Source organism: Nestor notabilis, unplaced genomic scaffold (assembly GCF_000696875.1).
Source record: "Nestor notabilis isolate BGI_N333 unplaced genomic scaffold, ASM69687v1 scaffold9859, whole genome shotgun sequence".
Classification (NCBI taxonomy): Eukaryota; Metazoa; Chordata; class Aves; order Psittaciformes; family Psittacidae; genus Nestor; species Nestor notabilis.
Window position 1 is genome coordinate 69,817 of NW_009942409.1, and position 24,106 is coordinate 93,922.

General features: G+C 43.2%; 1 protein-coding gene across 2 annotated transcripts in view; it reads right to left on the reverse strand.

Annotated features, from left to right (window-relative positions):
• The window catches only part of NSF (N-ethylmaleimide-sensitive factor), a 49,392-nt gene that overhangs the window by 18,318 nt on the left and 6,968 nt on the right, over positions 1–24,106 (reverse strand). For both annotated transcript variants that reach the window (XM_010021391.1, XM_010021392.1), the window contains exons 3-11: positions 23,304–23,343; positions 20,713–20,879; positions 19,436–19,543; positions 19,020–19,095; positions 14,224–14,379; positions 4,906–5,105; positions 2,910–3,075; positions 2,291–2,365; positions 929–1,116 (exon numbers count right to left, since the gene is read on the reverse strand). In XM_010021391.1, the coding sequence (XP_010019693.1) occupies positions 929–1,116; positions 2,291–2,365; positions 2,910–3,075; positions 4,906–5,105; positions 14,224–14,379; positions 19,020–19,095; positions 19,436–19,543; positions 20,713–20,879; positions 23,304–23,343 (1,176 nt within the window). The remainder of the gene's footprint in view (positions 1–928; positions 1,117–2,290; positions 2,366–2,909; positions 3,076–4,905; positions 5,106–14,223; positions 14,380–19,019; positions 19,096–19,435; positions 19,544–20,712; positions 20,880–23,303; positions 23,344–24,106) is intronic.

Here is a 24,106-nt window from a genome sequence, read left to right on the forward strand (position 1 = left end):
GGCAGAACACAAGAAAATGAGAAACTGTTGATGTTTGGGGGGGGTTGCTACAGGAAACAATAACTTTTCAAGTGTTACAGCTATACAAGAAAAATGAGCAGAAAAAGCCACTTTTCCTTTAGAGAGTGCTCCCAAGAGACCCAAATCTCTAAGTAACCAACTGATTTCTCTCATTTAAATGAAAGCATGATGTGCTTTCCTCACATTCAAGTTTGGACAGACTTTTTAGTTAAAAATCCTAGACCAGTGCTGTGGAATTGCTGTCAAAGGCTTTTCTCTGCAGTAACTCACCCCAGTTCTTGGCCACTATAGCAAAGGGGCTGTGCCCTTCAGCTGCCTTCTTCACAAACTAATCATCTCATATTTCAACACCATCAAATACTGTGGTTTGCATCTGGATTAATATAACCTGACATTTCATGGTCCTTAACTCCTTTCTAGTTAAAGATACACTGACCTCGGATAATCAGCAAGCATGGGGAAGCAAGGCAATGCTCCTCTGGAATGGAAGGAGCTGTGAACATTGTAAGTCTCTTATGGATGATCATCAAGTGAGTACTCATTTGAAATGGAAGACAGGCTCAAGCAGAGATGTCTCCTATATGACTGGCTGTTCTCACTTCTACTTCTTGACTCCTGGGTCCAATCCATATCCCTGAGCTCAAGACTTTACTTTTTTTGACCAAAATAAATTGACAATCCCCTTCCAACCCCACTGAGCTATGCAAGAGCTGCTTGGAGGTCAAGTGGCTCAATAAAAGGGGCTTAGATGAAAGAGGTCATTCAGAACCATGTAAAAGCACAATGAATTGCTAGTGTCCATATGAATTTCCTCTCCTAAAGTAGGCTGAGATACCATTTGGAAGTAAAGATTCCAACCACAACTATTTTCCCCTTTTCTGCCCCAGTAAGAGACAATAGGACTGACCTTAATGTGTCTGTTCATAGCAGTAGACTGAGCAGCTCGAACTAAACCTTCTAATTCAGCACCACTGAAGTTTTTAGTCTCCACTGCCAGTTCTGCAATGTCCACATCCTCAGCCAGCAGCTGGTGCTCCCGCATCCGAACCGTGTGGATATGAAGAATCTGGAATCGACCCTTCTCGTCCGGCAAGCCTGAGATTTTAACCACAACACATGTCAATCAGCACCTCAGCACAGCAACTGCAGCAAAGCCCTTCCCTCTCCTCAACAGTCCAGCTCCCAAAGGCTCATTCTCACCATGAGCAATTCAGTCTTACAAGTAGAATATTTGACAATGCTTTTGGTTTGAGAACATTCAATCACACCGATGGCACAATCGCCTCCCTCGACCTGCTGGCCACGCTGCTCTGGAGGCAACCCTGGGTGCAGTTGGCTTTCTGGACTATAAGTGCACAGCGCTGCTTCATGTCCAACTTTTCAACCCCCAGTATCCTGAAATTCTTCTCCACAGGGCTGCCATCAATCCACCCCTCTATCCCCCAGGCTGTCCTGATGTTGGGAATTGCCCTGTCATTGAGCCGTTGACAGTAACTCTTTGGACATAGCATCCAGCCAGTTCCTCATCTAATGCTTCATCCATCAAACTTCAATTTCTCCCATCCAGTGGCAATAATGCTGTGAGGGACCCTACCAAAGGCCCTACAGATGTCAAGGTAAATTACATCTGTAGCTCATCATTTATCCACCAACGCAGTTACTCCACTAGAGAAGGCCACTAGATTAGTGAGGCACAATTTGCCCTTTGTGAAGCCATGACTGCAGTCTCTGATCACCTCCCCGTCCTCCACGTGTTTCAGCATATCTTCCAGGAGGATCTGCTTCATGATCCTCCTGGGCACTGGAGGGAGGCTAACGGGTCAGGAGTTCCCAGGAGGCGCCTTCCTCCTCTTTCATATCAAGTATATCAACACCCCCTTTTCTCCAGTCTGTGGGCTCTGCCTTCCTGCCACGACTTTTCAAACGCAATGAAGAGCAGCTCAGTGACTACTTCATCCTGGGATGCATCTTGTTGGGTCCAATGGTCTGATAATTTGCACTGATTTGTGCTGAGAGGATGTGAAAAGACATTTTTAAATGCCCATAGGCCTCAGCAGTGGTCAGTCCTTATCATCTGATCATTTATTCTGATGCCTTGCTTAGTTATGCCAACTAAAGATGCAGGTACTACACCTGTAATGTTATGGAGGGAGCTGCATGAAGTTTAGCATCTCTGCCATCCTGGTTAACTGTTCACATTATGATATATATATTTGCTTTATTATTAAGCACACATGAGCTTATGTACTGCACTATGCCAGCTTCTTACCAATCTCCATTTTCACCTCCAGCCTTCCTGGTCTCAGCAGAGCCTCATCAATCAGGTCAGGTCTGTTGGTCATTCCTAAATTCAAAGTTAAAAACCAAAATAAGCATTATCTGAGCTTGCTAAGTGGGTCTCCAACTCCTGAATACAGCCCACAGAGCTAAGAAGATACCCCAAAGAGTCTCAAGTAAACAAGCAAAACATCCCCATCTTCAGAAACATAGAAAAAGTCATGCCCTGAAGTAGAGTCAATAGGAATCAAGCCTCTACTTGTGACTGTATCTGCAGGGCTCCTGGCACCAGGTCAACTAGACAACACAGCTAGAGAAGCCCCAGTCCTTTATATGCCAATACATATCATTCCTTGCAAGTTTTCTTAAACTATGAATCACTTGTTATCAAAAGCTAAAGGAAGAAGTTGTTGAAAGCAGCAATATCAGCCAATTACAGCACCATCTCCCTTTAAATCTGCTCCTGGTGCTTGGCAAATAGCAGACATTCAGTTTGGATTAGTCCAAACAGATCTAACACCACTAATGATAACTTCGTTGACCTGCAATGAGGAAAGTATCAGCAGCCTCCAACCAGACACCATAACAGAGAAAAGTAAGCACCATCATACCAATCACTAGGATGTTATTGAGCTGCTCTACGCCATCAATTTTAGACAGCAACTGGTTTACAACAGTATCGTGAACTCCAGTGCTCCCCGCCATGCTTCCTCTCTGCTTGCAGATTGCATCAATCTCATCAAAAATGATGATATGCACACCACTGTTTGCTCCAAGCTATGGGAGAGAAAAACATGTCAGGAATGCCACATGTCATCACTGAAAGCCATCCAAACAAAACAGTAACTTCTCAACAAGCTCAGCCCCACAGATACAGAACATCAATACCTCTAAGGGCTTTTAGTATCACATGTTATGAGTGTATCAGACCCCTTTCCAGAATAACAACTTGCCATCCTCCAAAATGAGGTGGTTGGTGGGCTTTGCCTAAACACAGGGCTTCACAGCTGACATCCAAGGAGGAGGACTAGATTGAATGGGAAAAGCACAAGCCCAAAGCTGGAACACACAGCGCAGACACAAGGTCACAGGACTCAGTATCTGGGAAAGCCATCCAAAAGGGAGATGGAGAATGAAGCACATCTGTGGAGGGATGCACCCAGTATGGGAAATACTCCAGGCTGCACTAAAGTTAGTAAATATAGGGCTTGCCAGAGTAGCTTTGTTCTTAACATTTTTAAGGAGCCCATTTGTTTGGTGCCAATCAGGAACAGAACTGCTTATTTCCAGGTTCACTCAAAGGTGAAGCAGTTGCAGCTGGTAAGAGAACAGGATACTTTTTGTGACTGTCTTATAAAGCTTCTTCCCTTCAAATTCCACCTCTCAAACATCTTTTGTGGCCAGTGGAGACCACATTAACACTGGGTAAATGTGCTGTCCCTGGCAATCTGCCCCAGACACAAGTCATCACAATACCAACCTTTTCGAGACCTTTTTAATCTTGCAACTTGTCATCAGGACCATTCCCTCCAGCCAATATAAAGCCTATTTTAACAGGTGTGTTATTGCAAAGGAAAAGCAGCTCACAGCTTTCAGTTAGATTGCAATAAGCAGAGAGAAGGAGATTGTTTCCATTGGGATAGGTTACCATGCAAAGCTGATTTACTGATTAATCAATCTTCTGCAGAAGAAAATGAAGTGATTTCAAGCCACTAGCAAAACCTGCAGCCTTGTTAGGTGCAAATAAAATTAAGGGATACAATGGCCTCTGCTAATGTCTTCTGAAAAGACTTCCCTGCATGCAACTGTGACTTGCCTGACGTTGTGTTTTCTTTACCAGAAAAATCTATCAAGATGAAGTGATCCACAGCAGAAAAATTCCTATAGCACACATGAAAACTAAAGATTGGGCTTTTGATAGCCAGTTAAAAGAATGGATAAAAAAAAACCAAGCTTGGGAGAAACACAATCTTTATCTCCACTTCCAATTTCAAAGATCTGTCCTCCCTGGTTTTGAGGCACTATTCTCATCCACCAGTGTTCTGCTGAGGAAAAATAACAATGTATTGGATACAGCACTTTAAGGCTTGTAATATACCTGTAAGGCTGTCACCCAAAAACTTGAAACCATGAAAGCTTATTTGAAATTCATCCTACAATATGTGCCACCTGAATTTAGTAGCAAAACTCCAAACAGATTATGTCTCCCCCACGAACAAAAAAGAAAAGAGAGCAAAATTTGTGCAATCCCAATAATCTGCACTTTTTGAGCAGGTGACACCCCGTAATACAAAGCACAGCACGAGGGGCCCTACGGTATTACTTGAAAACAACCCTGCATGGAATTGAAACTAACTGTTCATCCTCAGCATAGCTGGCTAGAAAACCAGCTACCTTGTCAGGTTCTAAGATTGTCTTTCCAACCGCCAGCGTGTCCATCTGTAGAACACTAATATTCCCTGACTCGCAGGGAATAACTATAATCACAAGCTAAGGAGTGACTCAGGCTTTTAATGCAAGCAGTAATTTTCTGATTATAAACCTCTTTTCCGGCCATTCTTTAGGCACATTCATCCTGACCATACTATTTATCTATGTTTGCATTACCCTTCTTTGTTCTTCTTCTGCATCAGCAAACAGCTTGCGGATGTTGGCCTCGGACTCGCCCACATATTTATTGAGGATTTCTGGACCATTGACCACCTTTGGTTCTCTGGCATTCAGCATCTTGCCAATCTGTCTCGCCATAAGTGTTTTACCACAGCCTGGAGGTCCATACAAGAGGATGCCTTTCACATGCTTGCAGCCTAGAACAAGAGAGAACATGTTTAGAAAGCAGGCGTATGATGGAAAGCGCACTATAGGGAAGAGGGAACTGCTGCTATTACAGGGGTCAGGCTGCAACGTGCATTAGTCTTAGCTCTACTCAGAGTCTTTATCAGTGAAATTCAAACACAGAATTGCCAGGCTGGGTCAGAATCATTCCAATGATGTGGCAAAGGCCAGGAAAAATAACCTGCAGAAGAGCACAAATGCTCTCACAAGCATTAGGCACGTGAAGTTAACAGCTAAGGACTGAAAGCCTGAATTCTAACTTCTGGTTAGGAATCCAAAGCAATAAAGACCACTTGGTAAACATGTGAATAACTTTTCAGTTCAACAAAACCCAGCCCTAGGGATTGCTGAGGGGCTGCAGACACTTCTTTTGTACCACCATACAAGGTGATACACATCACCATACCTCTAAGGCTGAGCTCTCAGCCTTAGAGGAACTGAGTTCAGTTTCTACCATCATCACAGGTTCAAGTAGCTTGGGCACAGGGAGTTCTCTGTCACCCACATAGAATGACTTCCCTTCTGGTTTCTGGTTTGTCTCAGCTACCATCTACATGGTTCACTCCACACAGGAGTCCTCACAACTGCACAGACCTCACAGCAACCTTCTGCCTTTAAAGAACTAGTACTTTAATCCTTTATTAACTTACCAATACTCAACTGTGATTTCATTTATTCCTGAATATTATAGTGATAAAGAAGTAACTTCAATCTGAATAATTGCTCAACACAAAACAATTTCTATTACCCACATCCTCAGTCTCTCTCTCAGGTTGTCCATACACTGGCATGAAGATTCAGGAGAACATTGCTAAGAGGAGGGTCTGATCCCTACCACAGTCCCACAGGGGAATACTGCTGCATTGAATAAGCACAGGAATAAAACTGAAGGATTTGATTTTTCTGGGCTTCTCTGCAGATAAAAAAAAAAAATTACTACCAAAAATAATTGAAGAGCTCCAGCTAAGAAGAATTCCTTAGTCAACGTTCAGGCATCTACGAGTCAAGTACATAAACACCATATACTGTCAGTAAAGATGAATTTCACACAGGAACGACTGAGGCGTAGATAAATTAAAAGCTCTTCCTGTCAAATCAATGTCACGAAAGGTATTGTTAATGTGTTTCGTGGAGGAACATGATCACCTCTGTAGCCAAACAGCACAAAGCAGGATTTCGATGATGAGTGATGCTTTGAAGGGAAATCCCAAGCAAACTGATGCTCAGACAGCTCCGCTGTGCTCAACAAGAAAGGCTATCAAAAGGCTACTGGCAAGTCAGGGCACATGTATGCAAAGAGGCCTGGGAGCATCCAGAGAGAGGCAGGGAAATTGTGCTGGGGAGGATTATTTTTCTCTAGCATGCTTTCAAAGAAGAAACACAAGCAACAGCCTGGTCATATTTTTTTCCCCTAGTTCTCCTGCAATGCACAATCTCTCTTCTAGAAGGAGGTACAACCTAGTTATAGCCACTAGAAGCTTCTCTTCTACAGCCCCAAAAACTTGAACTTCTTGAAAAGCCCCAATATTCCCTTCCTCTGAGCTAACACAGCTTTAGCAAAGGGCTATGGCTGTCTCATGTCCCGCATTGGGAGCATATAGAAAGCAAAAGGCAAACCAGCACGGTTCAAACTGGAGGACTCAAGAATCAAGACAGCCTTTGGCTAAATTTGCTTAGAAAGCCTCCTTAGGATTTTTACCCTCTTCCTATTCAAATTTGCTTATCATGGGAAAGCATCAGCTCTTCCCTAATAAATAAAGGACAGAAGCTGTTGCAGGAAGGAAAAAACAAAAGGCTGGTCAAAGGTTGGCTGCTGCTTCAGCTGCCTGCCCAAGTCCTCAGCTGTACTCTAACACCATTAGCTACTTACCCCTCCAGAGCACAGATACCAGCTTGGGGGCACAGCAGGTACCCAGAGACAACTCAACAGCTACCAAATCATACTCAGACAAGCTGAGCCAATGTTGGATATTCCACACTCAGGCTTTAGTGAGTAACACTAAACATCAAGGACATTACTGACCATCTGCTCCACGACTTGTTTGCTGCTGAATAAGCAACATTGAGAGCTGGGTCTTGGTCAGGTGGAAGAACATTCCTGCAACTAAGGCAATTGGTTCCTCTTCCAACAAAATTGCCACTAGCCACTATAATAGAGATTTCCCTGTAGAGCTATGTTCACCTGCCTAAAATTAAAGTTCTAAACACAAGCAGGACTTCATTAAAATAGGCAGGTGATGACAAACTACAAATGTGATGTCTCAGATCACAGTGGGATCCTGGGCACCACACAGGAATTTTGATTAAGTTTATCTCCCCTTTGCTGTTTTCACCAATGCAGCCCAAATGTCAATACTATTATGAGAAACCACTGAACACACATGATTAGCAGTGCAGACATCACTAACTCTTTCAGCTTACCTTTAGGCCTCCAAAACAAAGGTCATTCCTGTAACATGATATTTAATGATGCAATTTAATGACATATTGTTAGAGGCTGAATAAATATGTTAACAGGAACTAAAATATACCAACATGGGAAACATTCTGCACGTGACATTGGGGAAAAATCATAAAAACTGGTAAGAATGGGAGAGTTACTAGTGTTACCAAGAGAAGTCAAAAGCTATTTTGAACCAGAATGTCACTTACCCAAAGACAAGATCAAGTTTATTTGTTTAACTCTCACTAGTCACTTTTTTTTGAGAGATCAGACGAATGTTTGAGTGTAACAGGGATTTTCTCCTTGGGAGTGTAATTCCCCTTTTAATTAAAATCAAAGCATTCTGGTGTGATTGTATCATTGAGATGATCCTACTGGGGAAACTGCAGGGATGTGAAGTACCGATCCTGCACACATCAGGGAGAGATGCTTATCTTTGCACATTCATCTTCAAGCAGGTTTGAGTCAGATCAGGGTTCCCAGACTTCACCTGCCACACAGGCAAAACTTCCCCCAAAATATAGCTGGATGGAATTTCCCCCTTCTCTCATCCTGTAAACTCAGAACTACTCCAGCCTACATCACTGCCTCCAGTTAATCTTCCTGTTGGATTTACGTGCTACCGACAAGTAGAAAGACTCAAGTAACTTGTTTGTGCAAAGCTGAGACAGGGCAAAGGCTCCACTTAAACCAGAAGGGTTTATGTTAAGCGGACTCTCAATATCCAATTTCTTGATCTATCAAATCGATTGTCACTGCAAAGAGAAGACAACCAAGTCAGTAAGGTCTTCCTATAGCTTTCTCAGTATACTTTGTTCGGTTGTGAGAAGTTTAATGCACGCATGTATAAGGAGATAATAACTAGATTTATGACAATGGCAGGACATTTATCAATTTCTGATGGAATTTGATAAAAATGAAAATAAATCAGCTTTAAAGAAGCTCCTAATGGAACGCCTTCGGCTACACACACAAAATCAGGACTCGTAGAAAAGGGGGTTCTGATAAGAGCGTCTACAAAACAAACCCATCTTTAAAAGAAGTCATCACTGAAGTAGAAGAGTAAATGCCTCTGCCTCTTAATAGAGGAGCTACAGGAATGCAGCTACTTTAAGATGAAGATTATGCAGAGCTGTTGGATGGACTGCTGAACACAGCAGCTGATGTTTACACGCATTTCCCACCTGGATGTTAATAGCCATAAATCTCACCAGCATTTTCTCCTTTTTGGAATAAAGCTGGATCACTTCTGTCTGCATAGAAAGTCAACATGGTATAATTTCTAAATGCCTTATGGAACACTTACCCACACAGCATAAACAAGTATCAACATAACAGGGTTGCTGGGATGTCTCAAGGCCTGGTTTTCCAGCTGGACTAAAACCATGGTTGCCAAGTGGTGATGGTGCCTGCTAACTAACACCACAACTGCAGCCAGATGAAGTAAGAGCAAAAGTCTTCTCAGGACCTGACTAAAAAGTCTTCTCAGTACCTGACTATGGCAGAAATTCCTTGCAGCACACTTGGTGTCAAGCCCCTTCCCTTCCTCCCAAGCCTGCCATCTGAGACCTTCACACTTCCAACTTCCTGTGCCGAAAGAGCAAACATTGTTCTTTCTTGGCCATGCAGAGTTTTGAAGTCCTCTCTCTCATATCCCTCCCACTGGTCTCTTTCCAAGGCTGAAGATCTTCAAGCCAATTCACTTTGTGTACAGAAGCTTTTCTGGTCCAACCATCATGATGACTTCCTCCGAAGTGTTTCCAGTTTTACTGCGTCCTTCCTGACACAAGGCCAAGACTACATTCAGCAATTCTGTATGTGAACAGATTACAGATATACACAGTGGACCTAGCAGTCCTCCCCAAAGCAAGTGCACACAGAGGTCTTGAGATATGTGGAGGAAGAATTAAGCGACCAGATTCAGCCTCCCTGACCACAGGGAACCATGCGCTTCAGTGTGAGTAGAGCACTTCATTTTATCACCACATCAGGAGGAAGCACTGGTCCACTTCTCAATTAAGAAAAGCTAACAAAAGAAAATACTAAGTTCAAATTGCTAAATACTTTTTTTACACAAATGAAAACTTCATGTCTTATGTGGCAGCTGCTATGAAGATCATTGACAAATGGGCAGGAATAGGAAATAGGAGTAGGAAAAGAACAAGAGGCAGCCCTCGAGAGTATTAGACATTTGCAGATTACCTGGACATGAACTTCAGCCAAGAGCACTCAGAGTGGGCAAAATCATCTCAGAGTCACTGAGATTTGGACAGGGTGGGTGAGACACTGGGAGGAAGGAAGTGAATGTCATCCATAATGTTATAAAGGGAAAAGGAAGGGAGCCACAGGCTTGGACTAAATCTTGAGAGATCCCTTTCAAATCTCAACTACTTACTGACTGTGTGATATAGCCTCATCACTAACTTAATTCCTGAAAAATTCTGGCTCAATATCTTTTAAAGTAGGTAGGAAAAAAGGATACAAGAAATAGCCAAAAGGAATTTATTAGATCAGCCTGAGACAACTTCCCTCTAGGAAAGGGTAGGACGTCACACACAGAGGGGTTGAGAACTAGATGATCTGGGAGTTGGAACTAGATGATCTTCAGGTCTTTTCCAACCCTAACCATTCTATGAGAAAACAAATAAAGCAATAGAGGGAGACTTAGACCTTCATAAAGATAGAAATAGGTCTTATAAATCTTCATAAGCATGTAGGAAAACCACAAAGTGAATGGAAAAAAAACCCTTCCAACTTTAAAGCACAATGAGAAAGGATCCAGCCTGAATTTACTGGTATGCAGTGCTTTTATTAATAGCTGTCCTGGGTTCAGCTACAGCAGTCATTTTTTTTCCTTCTTAATAGCTGGTGCAGTGCCTGGAAGATGGAACAGAATACACCTATTAAATCTGCACATTACAAAACCAAAAGCTACAAATAAACTGATGTGCAGGATTAAATTCACTTAAAACCAATGTAACTTGAGGCGCAAGTTTCTAAATTGGGGTAGGAATAATTAAATGCATGTTGCAAAACCAAAAAATCACCCTCCTGAGGATTATAAAGAGGCACATACAGTGAGGCAAACACAAAAGCCACCAAACTGAGCTGGAATTGATGAGCACTTCAGCTCCTGTGCCCTGTTCTGGCCATCACACTTCTAAGCAGCGAAGAATGACCAAGGGAAGAGAAGCAACGACTGGTGATCCAGAGGTTATGAGAAATGGTTTAAGAATCTGAGATCTCAGCCTTGAGAATACTGAAGAGAAACAGGAACAGACAAGTATGTAAAAGCCTCATCCAAAACCATAAAAGAAACAAGCAATGTATGAGGAACTGCTGCAAGCCTGAGAACAGACACCTGAAAACTGTTGATGGTGAAGATGCTGGAAGCAGTGCAAGAGGCCTCCTTGGGAGGTTCTGCCATTTCTGTCACCTCAGTTACAGGTTAAACATTCTGACACCCATTCTTTCATTGAAATGATCCTATTTTAAGAATAGGCTGCATGAGATCCTTTCCATTATTATTCCTCTCTTATAATATCTGAGTACTTCAAGAACATTAATGTATCCATTTTTAAGACAGCTTAAAAGACAAGCCTCCACCTCACAGGCAGAATCCAAGAAAGAAAATAATACCTATCTGCTAATGTGAATGTTCACCTTGTGCTTTGTTAATACTTCATTTTTATACACTCAAAAATACAGAGCTCTGAAACCAACTGATCCCAAGAGGTCAGAGGACATGTTAAGAGGACTACCACGCAATAGAAATCACCTTGGAAAAGTCTGATTTCACCTACTTGGTGATGGCAACAGGAGAAGATGGGGAATTTGGGTTCTATTTCAGGTTCTATTTCAGTCTTTTAAAAGGACTGTATCACCAAAGATTTCTATACCTGTTAGTTACCTGTAACAATATGTGCATCCAGAATCTGCTTTTTCAGTGGCCTTTACAACAACTCACGGGCCACAAGACAGAAAAATCACTTCCCTGCAAGTGTAAAGCTCCTTCCATCAAAGTATCACTCCTAGGGAGGTCTCGGAGGGCACTAACAAAGAAGTGGCCTTTTTATTTCACGACACCTTCCTCAGTCCTCATCCAGATTTATTTATTTCCATTTCTGCTGGGAAAAGCGTGGGTAGGGAAAAGTAAATTGCCCCTTAGGCAGCAGGGAGCTATGGCAAGGTTTAATGACCAGCTGAAGCTGAGCTAAGGCTTCTTTTCTTGGATAAACCAAAGATTGTAGCATCAGAGTAGCATTTACACCCTTGGATGGTATGGTTAACTACTGCTGATTTATGTGCTCCAAACCCAGAACATTCCTTGGAAGTTAGATAAACCACACACAAATTGTAAGTAATCTTTGAAGGGTCTATAGAGCCTCTCTGTAGTTACAGGACAGAAATATTTATTGCATTTGGCATGGGAGTTGCAGTGTGTGAGAGCTGGGCAAAACCCAGATCTGGGTGAGCACTAGAGCACCAGATAGTGAGCAAATTCCTTCTTTTCCTTTCCCAATAAATTATATACAAAGGTGAACAGCTGTCACGCTGACATTTCAGATCTGAAATATAGTTAAGAGCAAGTTATAACTAAGGCAAAGAAAATGAATGTCAGAAAGCTTTGTTTTTTCACATTTCAGATAAGCTCTTTAGCCCTGGGGTTCATCGCACTGCTGAGAGCTCTGCTGGGAGCCTACCTTCTCACCAGAAAAATGCTGCTTTGTGGAGCATGTGTGTAAACACGCACACGTAAGGGTCTATGTATTTATATAAATACTGTGGCACACCTTTAATTCATTGCCCAGGCTAATCAAAATAGTAGTGGTCCTTCAGAGAACCTTTTTCTTCCTGTATTAAGCAACACCAACTAACAGGAGGAACCATCTGAGCAGCACACCCTGCAGAGCAGCTCCACAACCTCCCCCTGCAGTCAACAAGGATTCCAACCTTCTCCTGGTGGAGATGTAGGTCCTCCATGGCAAAGGTAGCTGCTGCACATCACTTCCAAGGATATCAGCCCCCAAGGTTAATTCAGCTAATGATAATACCAAGGGAATGCACACAGCCAGAGAAGTTGAATAGGAGAAGCTATCACCAAATCAGTGAATCACAGAATGGTTTAGGTTGGAAGTGACCTTAAAGACCATCTAGTTCCAACCCTGCCACAGAAAACAAGAACTAGCTCTAATTATTTCTAATCTACTAACATATTTCTCACCACAGTCCAGTGACACTGATGAGAATTCCCAAAGTCTACATCTTTCACCTTTACATATGGTCACAACTAAGGACTCTGTACTGCAGCCATGAATATATATGATAGCTGCTTCAAAAGGGGTGCTGGTCCCTCCAAAGGCAGCTGTCAGAGCATTTCTGAACTGGACACAACAGAGTGTATAGGTAAAAGCTTTTCTTTCTACAGGCAACACCATTTCTCTCATTTCCTCTCTCTGCACAAATATTTAACAAATTGAAGTATTTGATACTGTCAAGCAAAACCAGAGAAGTTATGACTTGCTCACAGCTGCAAAAACCCCATGACCCAAGATCAGCCCCCAGAAGTCCTTGGCTATCAGATGGATGTGAAGTGAAAAAGCAGGAGAGAACTAGTTGGACTTGGCCTGCAGGGTTTCTCCAGTGTTTCTCCTTAAGTGTTCAAATCACTAAGAAAAGACCTAATTCACTTCACAGGGAAGTTTAACATCAATTCCACAAGCACTGGAAACAGCCACACACAAACAGGACCCACCTTCTAAGGAAAATCAGGTTTGTAATCAAAAGCTCAATGCTTCATTTGGGGGGAGAGGGAAGGTGGATCAAGACATATAAACACACACAGAAATTATACAGCTACAGGTTCCAAGTTTAAATATGAACCCACAGAGATTATACTCAGAGAACAAGCACCAGCTATAACATCCCCAGCCACCTCATGAGACAAAATAAGACACCTGCAGCTGCACACTGCTTACTACAAACCCAAACCAGCACCATTTATCCGCCTGCCAGCACATGTTTACAAAGTCATGGGACTGCCTTTCCTTTCCCCAGCCCTCCCCCCCCGAAAGTTATATTTAGAACCTGAGCTTTCATTTCACAAACCCCAGGGCGTGCCACGGCCTGTGCATCCTCTCCAGCACTTCAAATCTGACCAAGCATAGGTCACACCAGCAGCTCTATCTCCCGAGTGAGAAGGACATGGGTTTATAATGCAACTGCCAGGACAATAGATATTTAATACATAGAGCAGCATCATTAAGACAGAATTTCCTTTGACCAATATAGACAGCTCAGTAAGTCAGGAATAGGAACATTCAGTCTCGCTGCTACAAATAAATGCAGCATTCAAAAGAATAGGGAGAGTTTCAGTTCCAACAGAAAAGTATTCACTTAAACCATGTATCTCATTCATTCGGTGCTGAGTATTCATGTTGTTTCTTTGTCCCCTTCTATAGCCAAGTAACAAGAGTAAGAAACACATTCAGCAGCAACAGGGGAAGAACAGGCTTTGTTAGTCTATTAGATCCCTAAGAAACTGCCACATTATAGGATCATAAGGCTGTTAGTTGATATGCAGCCTTTACAGACCAGAAGCAGGCTGTATCCTGTACCCCAGCCATACTTCTCTGGATTGTACTCACCCATTTGCTCCACAATTTCAGGAGGAAAAACTCGAGAAGCAAAAGCTCGCCGGAAAATATCGGAGAACTCTTTGTCCAGGCCCCCAATGCCCATTTTCTCAAAGTTCCAGTCTGGGTTGATGATAGACTGGCGGTTCTCCTTGGTCTTTGATTTACCTGCAAAACCAAGAAGTCATTCCAAACACAGAGCACAGCACAATACAGCAAACAGAAGTACAAACAGCAGAACAGTTCTACCAGGGCAGACCCACTCCCAGCTAACTTGATGTTTGGTCCTAGCAGACGTTAGCCAGGAGGATGCACTATGGCAAGGATGCAAGTGCAATATACCAGAGATTCCTGCTTAGGCAGCCAACTATTTTCCCAGCTTTCCAATTGTTCACTTCAGGGATCTCACGAGCCAGGTGTTGCTCTTCTGTATTTAAGGATCCACAGTAGGTTTCTCTGCCACAAATTCACCCAGGTGCCCTTGGACCCATGTAAACTTGGAACCCAGAGTGCCCCACAGCATGTCACCATGCCTGCACAACCAAACACCTCATTTCATGTTTCTGAACCAGCTCCTACCAGCTTCATTTCATGTCTCCCAAGTCCTGTATCTGAAAAGGCAGTAAATAATCATAGAACGGTTTGGGTTGAAGGGACCTTAAAGCTCATTCAGTTCCAACCCCCTGCTACAGGTAGGGACACCTTCCACTAGAGCAGGTTGCTCCAAGCTGGCCTTTAACAGTGCCAGGAACAGTGCCGGGGAGGGGCCAGCCACAGCTTCCCAGGGCAAGCACAACTTCTCTGAATAGTATCAGCCTCCATTCTCTTTCAGGCTACCTGGGATGATAAAAGGTTTGTTCTGTGTCCTCCTCTGACATGCCTTTTGCAGGCAGAGCTGTCCTCGCTTGTTCTCCCTTCCCTATGCAGCAGCTGCTCCACACTTGCACGCCCTTGTTCTCCTTTCAGTCTCCTCTATTTCTACTACATCCTTTGTCAGACAGGAACTGCATGCACTGTATCTTAAATACAGGTACAAAATTACATTCTGCTTTGTTCATATTCCTTTATTAATAATGAGTAATAATTCTGAACAACAGGGCTCAGGCTGCTACTGAGCGTGGGTCCAGCATCTCCTTGAAACTATCAGACCTGGGATCTTGGCCCAAAACAGCAATCATTTTTGACCGAGGTTAGGAGTGTTTTTCCTCCCACACATCCCTTTATATTTATTTATATTGAATTTCCTCTGCCATTTGATTTCTTAGTCACCAAGATCCATAAGAGCAAGCTTTGTCACCTCATTACTCACCCTTTTTTCCAGTTTATTCAATAAGGAATAGAAAAGGCCTCAGCAGAGACTCATGCTGAACTCCACTGGCCCTGGCTATTTACTTCTACCCTTTCATCACTCATCTACTCACACCAGGACCTTCTCTCTTACAGATCTTTGTTCAGATTCTTTTTAAAGAAACTTTGATAAAGAACTGTGCTGGAAGAGCTTTGCAAAACAAGCAGCCTACATCAGCCTTTATGCCTGTGCTTTCTGATTCCCACGATGAACTCTGGTGAGATCACGAGGTCGGGCTGACCTTCCCAGTGTACCACCTTTAGAAAGGTATTCACGACTTACATTCTTTATTACAGTTTCTATTGATTCCTTCAGTACAGGTTTCAGGCTCAAAGACCTGTAGTTCTCTAGAACTTCTCCAGAATACTTCTGAAAAGGGACCTTATCTCCCCTAAAAAGCCAATGGGGGCAAACTACAACTGTGCATTTTGCTGATTTGTTCCCTAATCTGTTCTACAGATACTCCAGGTTGAGGCAGATCATGAGTTAGCATCTCTAGTCCAGTAAGTACACTAAACCAATGTGCTGGTTTAGCTGAATTACACTGCTATTAATCTCAGACTAAACACACCTGGAATCAGTATTTCAATGCCAAGTGCAGCAACACAAACAAGAACATGCTTTTTACTAACAGCTTAGGGACAACTTCGTAGCACATATAACATACAGCACCAATCCATAGCACTGTGTAGGGCAGCAGTGAGCATTTAATTCACTGATTACTGTGTATTTATTAGTTCATTGCTCCACTACAGCTTTTAGATCAGACCACTGGGCCAGGGATGTTCCTCTTCCCATGGAGCTTAGCCTACACCCCCCCCTTCTGGCTGCATCTGATCACAATGAAGTTCTTGCAGACTGAATTCCAACATCAGCCACTGGTTTTATAGCACATCATTTTATGCTAAATGGGAGAAATAGAATTGGCTTGCTTTTAATTATTACAATTCTTTTCTATTGAAAAAGAGAAAGGCCCTTTATTGAAGGCAGTGCTCCATGACACTTACTTGACTTTTAGCTCCTCTTTCAGAATTTAATTATTCAGAGCTTTACAATTCTCTAGAGACCAACAAAGCACATTAAGTGCCTCTGCCTCAGATCAATGAGATTAAATAAAGTTCCAAGCTGACAGAAGTAAATTGAGGCATAAGCAACTCTTGTCTTGTCTGCAGACAGTGAAATTGAATCACCAAGAAGGATTCCTACTTCCAATCATTCAGCTCTCCCACAGGAGCACTCTTCACACCTATACAGGCTAGGAGGAACACCACAGGTCATCATATGGCTTTGAATATCAAGCAAGTAAAATATGTGGACCTGCTGGAGTGAGGCCAGAGGAGGCCACGGAGCCACTGCGAGGGCTGGAGCAGCTCTGCTCTGGAGCCAGGCTGAGAGAGCTGGGCTGGGGCAGCTGGAGAAGAGAAGGCGACTCCTTAGAGCAGCTCCAGTGCCTAAAGGGGCTCCAGGAAACCTGGAGAGGGGCTTGGGACAAGGGATGGAGGGACAGGACAAGGGCGAATGGCTTGAACCTGCCAGAGGGCAGACTGAGATGAGCTCTTGGGCAGAAGCTCTTCCCTGTGAGGGTGCTGAGGCGCTGGCACAGGGTGCCCAGAGAAGCTGTGGCTGCCCCATCCCTGGCAGTGTTCAAGGCCAGGTTGGACACAGGGGCTTGGAGCAACCTGCTCTAGTGGAAGGTGTCCCTGCCTGTGGCAGGGGCTTGGAACTGAAGGAGCTTTAAGGTCCCTTCCAACAGAAACCATTCTAGGATTCTGTGATCACTGCTTGCCTTGGTGCAATAAACTGGATTATGTTAATACCTCAAGCTGTTTTATCAAAACACAGTAAAAACTAAATGGGCTGTAATCATATAATCACAGGTATGAACTAATTGCCCATGCAAATTTCACTCAGCATTCTTAAAACCTCTATCTTTGTTAATATGCTTCATTACAGTCACCTACAATGAAACCTATGGACCTCAGAGCAGCATCAGAACTCAGCCTCTGCCTCAAGCTCCTGTAACACTGGATGAGTTGAATTCTACTTTCCTCAGTGGCTACTAGCCTTGTATGTTTAATTTCTAGGAACAGAGTATTGTCAAGCAGAGCTGTGCTTTGAAGCCTACTACAAAAATAATCAGCATTGAAACTCACGTGAGTGCTCACTTGAGCTGGCCAGGTGCCCTGAACTCCCACTCCCAGCAACCTTCACCTACCACTTCCTATCTGTGGAAGAACAGCAGCAAAAGTTGTTCCTTAGCTCACGGATTACAGGAAGAGGGAACAAAATAGGAAAGGAAAATAAGCAAAACAAAAAAGAAAAAAAGAGTGTGATTCAAGTACAGGACTTGAATCACACCCAGAAAAGAATCCCTAGAGCCATACTACCAGTAAGGGAGGTATTTGCAAGTGTAGGCTTGGTTAGGATCCTCCTCTTCAACACTGATAAGGAACAGCCAGACTAACAGAGCATTTAGTCTGGCTGGACAGCCACCAGGCACACACAAAGCCAACTGCAGAGAAGGGGCCCCCATTGCCCGCTCTGTGGCCCAGGTCCCCATCACTGAAGCTTGTGGCTCTATGGGAACAAACCAGATTCCTCCCTAGCCCTACACCAGCTTCTAATTGAATGTGTGAAGGACACAGCAATTATTCCACCATTTCTTTGGTAGTGACATCTGAAATTGTACAGGATTTGTTCTGTTGAGGTTTTAGAAACTGCCTCTTTAGAACAAGCTCAGATTTGTTCATAATCTTGCTGTGTGGACAGTTAAACACCCCATGAACCCACTGTGCTGTGTTTTGCAGCTGCCACCAGCTTCTGAAGAGCAGCACTTTCAGAAGTGAAGAAAAGCCAAGTGCTCTTCAGAAGATGCGCCCTCTCCTTGAAGAGAAGATCTCATTAGAGATGGCAACTGCAGAAGTTTTGCACTCACTCTGAAATTTGGGCTACACATCCAAGCAAGTTCTTCATTTCCTATTTCCCTGCTGGTTTAATTAAAGGTAATGAGAGCAGTGCTGCCTTGTTGGTGTCCCTGAGAAACAGCATTCTCTGGTGTTTAAAGAGTTAAACTATTTCAACTAGTTGCTGTCTTCTGCTGGATCTATTGGTCCATTGTGCCCTTCTAATCTAAGTCTAGGAGTGCAGGTTAACTTCTCTACACACCCAACTCAATTTGGTACTGTCAGGACCTCCCAAAGTCATACTCACCATTTCTCCTCCTATCTCTGTCTCTATTTTGGATGGTGATATGTGTGGAACAGACACCCCAGAACTGCTCTAGTATGTTGGTCACTTGTAGAGCTTCATAGTGGGAGGACAGTGACCTTTATTGAGCCCCTGTTCAGAAGCAGCAGAGCCTGCTGCAGGGGTGGTTTCTCCACTTTGAGGCATACAAGTCTCTGAGGCCTGAAAAGCAGCAAATTTCAAGCAGTATTTACCTCTTTAGAGTGGCACTTACCAATCAGATTGAGAGAGGAGTTCTCAGCTTTTTCAAAGGCAACTTGACTGTTTCCAAGAACCAAACCAACCTCAATCTGCAAAAGGGAGGGAAACAAATCATTACCTTAAATTATTAGACTCAATTTCCTATAGCTCCTTAGGTATCTTCCAAGCACATCTCAAAAGGCAAGAAACAGCAGCAAAGGCTCCACTACAAAATTCACTGGGAAGAAACACCAACACCACCACCTCTAAAAGATCATCACTGAAAGCAGAAGCTCCTTGTCTTCCCTGAGGCAAATGGCACAGCCAGATAAAACAAATGTGCAACTTCTCCAAATGCAAGTAACCTAAATTCCTCTTGATAGCAAGATCTGATCAGTACCTGGATCTCTGCAGTCCCTAGGGAATGAACATGAATTCCTGTAAGCCCACCTTTTGCTTTTTGCTTGTTCCAGACTCTCCTTTGAGAATGCTGGGGTCCATAGCTTCCATGTCCTTTACCACCATGCCAAACAGTTTGTCATTAAAGCTGAACACAAGCTGTGGAAAGAAAAAACAGAAGGGGAGTTTCATTCATTCAAAAGCTAAAAAGGATTTTGACAAGAGAAAAGAAATAAAGGATTTTTGAAGAGAGAAAAACCTGAAGACTAAGTTTACCACCCAAAAAGTTCCCTGTAGATTTTACCCTGTAAAGGTCTGGTGTAAGGAACATGTGCTTTTCATGTCCTATACTTAAGAGTAACAGACCAAAAGTAGCAGAATATGAAGTCAACTGGAAAAACTCAAACAAAAATTCTCTTTCCAAGAAAAGCTTCTCTTTTCCTCCCTCTTCTCCCCAGCTAAATGCTCTGTACCATCCCTTGACATTTTCCTCTTTAGATATTGAGGCCAGGCAAGAAGAACAATTTTAGCTCAAGCCTTTTGACCTTTCACATTTCAGTTTGACAAGGATACCTCAAAATCAGTGCTAGAGTAATGAGAGACAGAATGAATATTATGAGAAGCAGGGTCTGTCCCACAGAAAAGCACGCTCTGCACAATTCTCTCCTCCAAGATTACACTTAAGGCCCTGCCAATTGTAAACTACTAGGAGAGGCAGACCTCGACCCACCCTGAGAATATGGCAAACCAGAGGCTATCCCAGATGTTGGCAGGGGCAGAAGCCCATCTGCTGCAGAACTGAGAAGGCTCGGTTACAGGGACATCAGCTTTCAGAAGTCCCCAAAATCCCTATTTTACAACTGGAGTCCTTAGAGTAGCAATAAATGTTATAATAAAATGCACTGCACTTGAAAGGTGCTACTGATAATTAAACCTGGTGTTCACTTTGCTCTTATACAGAAGAGAGACAACAGTTACTTCTTGGAAGATTCCAGGAGCTGCCAAGCTTATATCCAACCAGGCCACACCAGAGAGAACCCAGCTGGCTCAAGCCTTGGGAATCTTCCTCACAAAGAAAGATAGATTTCTTTAGATGAGGAAAGGCAGATTTTAAACGACTCTGCTCATGCTCTCAGTGAAAGCCATGCTGGTTCAACTCTGCACACAGAACCCATTGCCACAGTAAATCATCTCTGCCTATGAGCTGTTCTCTGCAGCACGAAGATGGTACCCAGGCATTCTTCAGTATCTCCCATCCCTGTAGCACAAAAGCACATGCATGTTACTGAAGACCATGTTAGACTTCAGAAGCAAAGGCAACCCCCTACCTGCTGGCCTACAGAGAAGGCTTGGCTGTTGAACTGCTGGATGAACTCAGCAGCCATCTTGTCTGTGTCGTAGGGGTTGGAGTCAATGTTCTTCTTCTGCAAGAAATCGATCTCAATGGTCATTGTGCCAATACACTGCTTAGTCTTGTCAAAAGTGTATAAGGAAACTGTTAAAGAAAGAAGAAACAGCACATTTCAGAACTGCACAGTCCTCCCACAACACATTAAAGATGGGCAGTACATATTCTTTCACTCCGAATGAGCACTTCATAAAATTGAATGTATTATTTCTGACCCTTATTTCTCCCACATCCATGTTCTCTCATTAGATCAAATATACAGCAACATATCTCCACTGAAAATCCCTGCATTTCTTTAAAAACTCTAATAGTCTGCTTTAAAACAGCTCAAACACCACACAGGCTTTGGGGGATGAGGACAAGGAAAACCAATTCACAGATGCTGTCATGCCACAACAGCTGTATCTGCAACACATTGACCAGCTCTTCTCCAGATGTGTGCAGTAACATAATCTATCAGGCTTCTACAGCCCAGAACAAAGCATCAGTTACCCCCCATCTCTGACAGAGGAAACAACCCCTACCCCAGAGGTGCACTTGGGCCTATCCTAACATGCCCCAGGTTTCCTTCAGTAATGCAGAATCAACTGAACAGCCCCCAAAAGGGGGCAGAAAGCAAAGTGGAATGGAAGACATTGCCAACTGCACCTAATCCACACAGGTGACCAAGTTACATCAGTCAAGAACAAGAGGCCACTTAGGGCTGCTGCTGCTGGAGGAAAAGAGATAGAAAGGGAAGAAGAGCACAGGCCACAAGCTCAGGGATCCTGCCCCAGCACAGCTGATCAGGACAGGCTGTCACAAAGCAGTGAATAAGGGAAATTAATATTTCCTATCAAGCCCCTTGGCAGAAGAATGATTCCAGAACAAACCTGCAGATGCCTGGAAAGATGTGATGTCAAAACAAGCACCCACCATGCTATGATACATGATTCGTTCAAATTAAGAGAATTGGGAGAGCCAGTCTCTTGCTTAAGTTGCTACCAGAAGACACAGAGGTCATCCATCATAGCATGCACGTTTAACATCCTTCCTGGTGTAAGAACAGGCCACCTAGAAATGAGCTGTCACAAAAAGATCTTCCAGGAAATAAAGATGAAACAGGAAATCACTTCCTGAACTGAGGTGGGTCTACAACATCAACCAGTTCTTTCAAAAAGGGCTATGGCAGCAGATTATCTCATAAGCCAGACTAATGAAGGAGAAACTTCCATCCTGCAAGGGAACAACAGGAGTTCTTCTTACCTTATAGGTTACATCAGGGCAGTTATTTCCTTTTACATGCCTAACCTCAGGGCTTTGTCAAACAAAAGCTTCCAGAAAGAGTATTAGTCCCTGCATCTGATCACATCAGAGAACTGAGGTGTCAACTGAATATGAGTAGTCCTGACATCAAGGACTGAATGTTGGGGATGCGTGGTACAGAGGAGAGCAGTGATGCCTCACTGGGGATGCAGAACAGAAGGCACCAAACAGCACCAGCCCCCAAACCCTGTAACATCCTAGAAACAGAGGGTCACGCTGGGGAGGTACCAGTGACCTCCCAGTGTGGAGAATGCAGCTGAAGCAGTCAGCCCCCTAACAATATCCACTCACCTGGAAAACCTTTACCATATTATTAGGGGCTCAAGGGGATTGTACCACTAAGCACAGGACTCCATTTAAAACTGACATTTAAAACATAGTTTTCACATTATTAAGGGAACTAGACAATGAGACAGCCCTGGTAAATCACTACTTTTATGAATACTTCTCCTTACCTGTAGAATAACTTTACAAATCCTTTACACTCAGCAGGGAGTCATATGACATTTAGTCACTCTGCATAAAATTACTGCATTATTCTTCTGAACACATGTTCCCACATAGTTGGTAAGTTTATAGCAAGGTCTGGTACAAGTACAATCACAAAAGTGCTCTTAGTATTCAGCTAATCATGCTGAATAAATACTAGTGTTTCCTTCCCCAAATAACTTCAGCACTAAAAATCACTTATCTGTAAGGCAGCTGGCACATGTCACTGACCAGTGAACAAACAAGGGTGAGAAACTTTAATTTATGGGTCTTCCTCCTTCGTTATAGGTTATTTCTCAGTTTAGAAAACAAAACCAAATCAGCTAGCAAAAAGAATTGGCTTCCACACAAGACCTGTGAGGCATCTACTTGTGTAGAGGGGCAAACAGACCCACTTTAGACAAAGACACATTCAAGATACACATCCACAGACTTGCTGAGCCCAAAGGAGCTGGGAAAACAAACAGCCAATGAGTGAGATTCCCCTACCAGCAGATGTATGACAAGAACAGTCAAAATAGTCCTCCAGGTTTTGAAAACATGGAGAGGCAGAAAGCCTGCAGGCACAAGAGCAACTGCCTTTCACTAACAAGGGCCTCGTATTACCTGAAGAAGGGCTGAAGGTCTGAGATGTTTCCAATTCAGTTTTGCTTCAGTATGGAAACAGAACTCAGCTTTTGTAAAGGTAGGTCACCATCATGCTGCTAACTGACTTACCATCTATCTCTTGCCCGATGGCGAGTCCAGCCCATTTTCTCTGTCAAAACAAGACAACAACGTCACAAATCCTGTCATTTGGTAGAACAAACACCCCCTCAGAGACAGCATCCTCACTCAGAAAAGCACCTCCTCCATGAGAACCTTAAGCAGCAGCAAAAAAGGGCAGAATGGGATCTTACAAAAGACCCCCAGCTTAAGAGAAAACAAGTCAAAAACATGGAAGTATTTCTATTAATAATTCTATTTTCTGACCTTAGGAATTTGTTCAGTTCAACCTTCTTCATGTTATTGATCACCCCTTGTCTCAGAGGCAGAAGATAACATCCTGGATAGGGCTTTTGTCATTCTGCTCATTTCCTACCAAAGCTCAGGTGCTGATCACACAACAGGTAGTGCAAGAAGCAAGAAAGGCTGTTACAAGCTCCATGACCATTTTAAAAGCTTACCTGTATATACTAGTTGCAGGAAATGGTTGTAATGTGCTTTAAGGAACAATATTACCTAAAACAACACTTGTTCAGAGAATTAGTAAGAATGAAACTGTTCAAATCCTCTAGGTCCCTTCAAATTCCTTGTAAAATATTTGTGCAGCACAGAACTGCATGTCGAGTGGGAAATGGTCCACTAATTATGTGATACAAAAACCTACAAGCTTTACTGTGCCAACAGCTCTGGCTTGATAATTACAAAATGTGTAGCTCTCATCTTTTGGGCTCTGCAGTGTACAAACTTTTTCACAGTTTTTGGTCTTTAAGCCTAGGAATTAACATTATTACAGAGTAAAGGTGGTCAAGAACTTC